General features: G+C 36.0%; 1 protein-coding gene across 3 annotated transcripts in view; it reads left to right on the forward strand.

Moving 5' to 3' along the window:
* The window catches only part of LOC106468356 (coiled-coil domain-containing protein 148-like), a 123,043-nt gene that overhangs the window by 94,785 nt on the left and 23,760 nt on the right, over positions 1–4,498 (forward strand). For 2 of the 3 annotated variants that reach the window (XM_022396692.1, XM_022396694.1), the window contains one exon: positions 744–861. In XM_022396692.1, the coding sequence (XP_022252400.1) occupies positions 744–861 (118 nt within the window). The remainder of the gene's footprint in view (positions 1–743; positions 862–4,498) is intronic. The other variant, XM_022396693.1, reaches the window with a different exon arrangement.

The raw sequence follows: 4,498 nt of genomic DNA on the forward strand, positions 1-4,498 counted from the left end.
CCAGTTCTGCCTTGCTCTGCACCAGGCCAACCTCTCCCTGCGATGGCGATCGTCAAGTGTCGGGCGTTTTATGACTCTCCTTGACTTCAGTCCCGTAGATTTTAAACGCTTTCTTACTGTTCTGGTTGACAGATTACGACCAGGTAACCACTGCCTTTTAAGACGGGTGCTTGTTGCAAACGGATTTCGTCTGACCAATCTACCAAGGCTCCTATCTTCACGTTGGCTTGTTACAGATGGTTGACCAGATCGAGGACGGTCCTTAAGATTCTGGGTGGCAACATGTTTTCTGACCAAACGGCTGATCACTGTGTAATGATAGCCAAGCTGTCTACCTATCGCCTTGTAGGACATACCAGCGGAATTCGTGCCAATAATTTGCCATCTCTGCACCTCTGATATCAGTCTTCTTGCCATTCTTACTTAAAATGATTTTGCATTCAGAAATTCAGGGACTTAAATACGGATTTGATGCACGAGAAAATAGTGCATATTGGACGTGAAGAAGGGAGCAAGTTGCACGTGGGGAAAAAAACGCGCCTGATTTAAATATCACACCTGAACGCTCACATCCTTTTAATTATGTTTGAAATTATGAACATTGCTCAACATCATGAAAATTAAACCTTATTTTCAATAAGCAATCCTGAAAAATATTTGGGGGTGCTTAACTTTTTTCTAGGTGTATATTTGTTTTCACCAGTTGTGGATGAGTATAATGTTGTTTAATTTTGCTTATTCAGAGTTCAGTTTCGAGAAAGTGTCTTAAGTAAGAAGAAATCAGTTCAGTTAAATAGAAAAGAAGCCCAAAAACAACAGGTGGAAGACAAGGAGAAGCATCTTTATGCTTTAGTCAGTCAAGTATGTATGTTACATGTTCTACTAAAACAATATTAAAATACAATTATGACAACGCAGTAAACCAGGTTGTTGAACTTCACTAAACAATTTGAATGAAGAATATGTAACTTTGCTTGTGAAGGAGACAAAATTTAATTAAAAAACGGACAACTCGGACTTGAATTTTTTGGCAAAAAGACTTGTTTTCTGTTTCTAATGTTTACAATGCTCTTCACTTTGGGGTCATGGATGTGTTGTAAGAGTGATACTCAAATCCCACTATTTGATTATGGTAGCTCAAAAACTTGGCAGTGGGTGCTGTTGACTGTCTTTTCCTCTAGTCTGTGAATACAAAATTAGGGAGGACTAGTACAGATAGCCCGTATATAGTTTTGCACGCACATCCAAAACAAAGCAAATTAAATTACTCTGTTTCATAGCTATCAAATTGTCATGTGAATTACTTTATTAACAAATACTTCTTGGGCATTGCTTAAGACAATCAATAGCTTAGCTGGGTTTCCAAGATGATACCTCACCTCTTCACACAGAGTGGCTTTATCCTTTATCTAAAGGATTTGAATGCCACTAGCCGTGAGTTAACTCTCACCTTAAAATCATGTATTTAACATGGAATGTGCTAGTGCATGATCACATTGTTATGTAACAATAACCTTCCACCAATTGGAGGGAGACACAACCTCCTTGCACAGTAACTCCCTCTAACCAACTTCATTCTTTTCCTCAGCATTGTCTGAAATGAATGTATTTTTTAAACTTATTATTTGGTTACGTAAGATTTGCGAAAGTTAAAGAAATTTAAATTTTGTTCAAGTGTAACTGGTTTGTTTAATTACTGAAGAAAAAAAGAGAAAAAATTTATTTTTTCCTGCTTACCCATTATGAATTCACAAGTGACAATAACTTCTACTTCATCCTGTTATAGTGACAATATTACTAACATAAGACCTGTAGCTACTGGAGACTTATTATCTGTGGAGGATGTGACAGCCATTGTTCAACATGTAGTGGGTTCCCTCGAGCACTCTGGATCTCCTTTTGCTGTCTATTCAACTGCTGTTCCTTCCCCTCAGTTTGAACATGACCAGGATTATGATAATTTTGATCATCTGTTTGCCCCACCAGGGTTCGCTCTAGGTACCGCTTTACCCGTGGAAGAAAATCCTCAACCTTCTAATCTCTCTTGACATGATTTTGCAATTATTTTCTTTGCTTTCTTTTTCTCCAGTTTCTTTCAATTCTTCCTGTTCTATACTACATGACTGTTTCTTCCTTTCTTCATCTGATATTAGGGTTCATGCAGACTTGTTTCTTGTATAACTGCATCTGTACTCACATGCCTCATCCTCATCACCTACTTGACTCTTTTATCCTGGGTTACAGCCATTCTTCATTTCCTTCCCTTGATTCCTAATCTTTGGAATCTCTTTAACCTGCTTGGGGTTCACTTCACTTGTGTTTTATTTTCTAGAGCCCAGTTTTCACACCTCTTACATTACATCTCATCCCTTTTCTTAATTTTTGAGGCACTTCGCTGTACTTCAGAAAGGTTTTCTGGAAAGTTTTGTTCTCTCTCATTTACCACTTTAGCCCATACTACTACTACTACTACTACTACTACTTTATCTGTCCTTACTTGGTTTCTCTACTTATTGGGTAGGGATGTTCTCCTAACTAATGTTCAGCTGCCTCACTCTTATCTCTGTGATCTTTGTTGGGCTTCTTTCTTTGCATGGATGGCTTTGGGAGTGTTCCTGACTATCCTGTCAATTCTGGCCTAGTGGGCACCCATCTGTCTCATTTGGACAGTTTTTATTCTCTGTTTTCAGTTGAAAGATGGGTTTTTCAGGTTCTTACCCATGGCCTGTCTCTCCACTTCTCTTTCCCTGTTTTCTTTCTTCCTTCCTTTGATTCTATTTATCTTCATTGTCTCAAGGATACAGTCTCAGATCTCTTGGTCAAGAATGCCATCAAGAGGGTATTTACCCCTTCTTTGGGATGTTACTCTTGTCTCTTTGTGGCCCCCAAGAAGACTGGAAATTATCAACGTGTCGTCTCTCAACCTGTTTCTAGTCATCCTGTGGTTCAAGATGGAGGGTTTCTACAATGGCAAACGTTGTCAAACCTATAAGTTCATGCAGCAGACTAACAATTTCTCTGATAAAGACAACCAAAGACAGTTCAAAATCAGTAAACCCATAACCTGCACTACAAAAAACGCTATTTACTTAATCCAGTGCCGAAAATGCAACTTCCAGTACGTAGGCCAAACTAAAACAACAATACGGAAGCGGTTTAATAACCACAAATCTTCAATCGAAACGAACAAAGAACTTCCGGTTGCAGAGCATTTTAACATGCCTGACCACTCTCTTGATGACATGATACTGACAGGTATAGAGACAAATTTTACATCAAACAGAAACAGAGAAATTAAAGAAGCTTACTAGATAGCACTGTTAAATACTGTAATGCCGAACGGCATCAATCTCAATCCTGGGATTGCTGACCTTCGAGCGTCTCTAAAAAAATCCCGAATAACTTGTAATTAAGTTTGTAAAGTTTTATTATTACTGTTATTCACATTTTTATTCATGCTTCTATTTCTCTTTATTGTTAATATTTCCGGTATCGATTTACATTAATATTTTCTCTAGCTCTCATCTTTCTATGTATTTTATTTTTCTCTATCAATCAAAAGTTTCATACATAATGAAAATTAATAATATTTTTTTTCTCTACAAACGAATTCTCCCTTCTGGGAGACTAATGGCTTGAGTTGGGATTGGCTGGTCACCAGATTCAACTCAACTGGGACTTCAGGTTTACATGACGTCACACGTCCTACTATATATTGCATTGCGTAGGCTATAGGTCACCCTTTGTTCTCCTGAAGAAGAATAGTCAACTATTTGAAAGCTCTTGAGTTTTAGGTCTTATTTTAAGTCTATTACGACTTATATGGGATCCTTTGTGCTAAGTTTTTATCAAAAATGTTTATCTTTGTTTTTTTAATATTTACTTTTAAATTAATAAATTGAGTAATGTATAGTTCTACAGTTTGATACCAAACTTATTGACATAAATTAGTGAAATAGTAGTTCAATAAAATGTTGAATGCGAGTCAACAAACTAGATGACATAGCCTTTCACCTGTGACACATATAGAAAAGGTTAAAGTCTATAAATTTAATACTTATAACTCTCAATATAGTGGGTATATCTTCACGAAATTTGGCAGTCTTTCAATTAATACAAGTCTTTCACATAAAAAGTCATATTTTTAGTGATGTATTTTTAATAAAATAAAGATTTATTCATGAAAATATTGATCAGTTGTTTTGAATAGTCTGTGTGCAAAGTAATTTTCATGTTAAAATGAAAATACTTTTCCTCATCTCAAAAATCTCAAATTTCCTTTGTATAATCCCTAAAACCTCCTAAATGAAGTTCAAACGTTTTTTCAGTAAAACTTTGTAGTTCATCCATTATTTTCTTTACCATATCTGAAAACGAGACTGGTCAATTTGACTGACCTCTTAACCACAAAAAAAAAAAAATCAAAATAAACCTAAATTACCATTTTTTTCTTTCTAGAATGGCTTCAAATTGTAATATGAAACTACATTAGTTTATC

This window comes from Limulus polyphemus, unplaced genomic scaffold, assembly GCF_000517525.1.
Source record: "Limulus polyphemus unplaced genomic scaffold, Limulus_polyphemus-2.1.2 Scaffold2978, whole genome shotgun sequence".
Taxonomy (NCBI): Eukaryota; Metazoa; Arthropoda; class Merostomata; order Xiphosura; family Limulidae; genus Limulus; species Limulus polyphemus.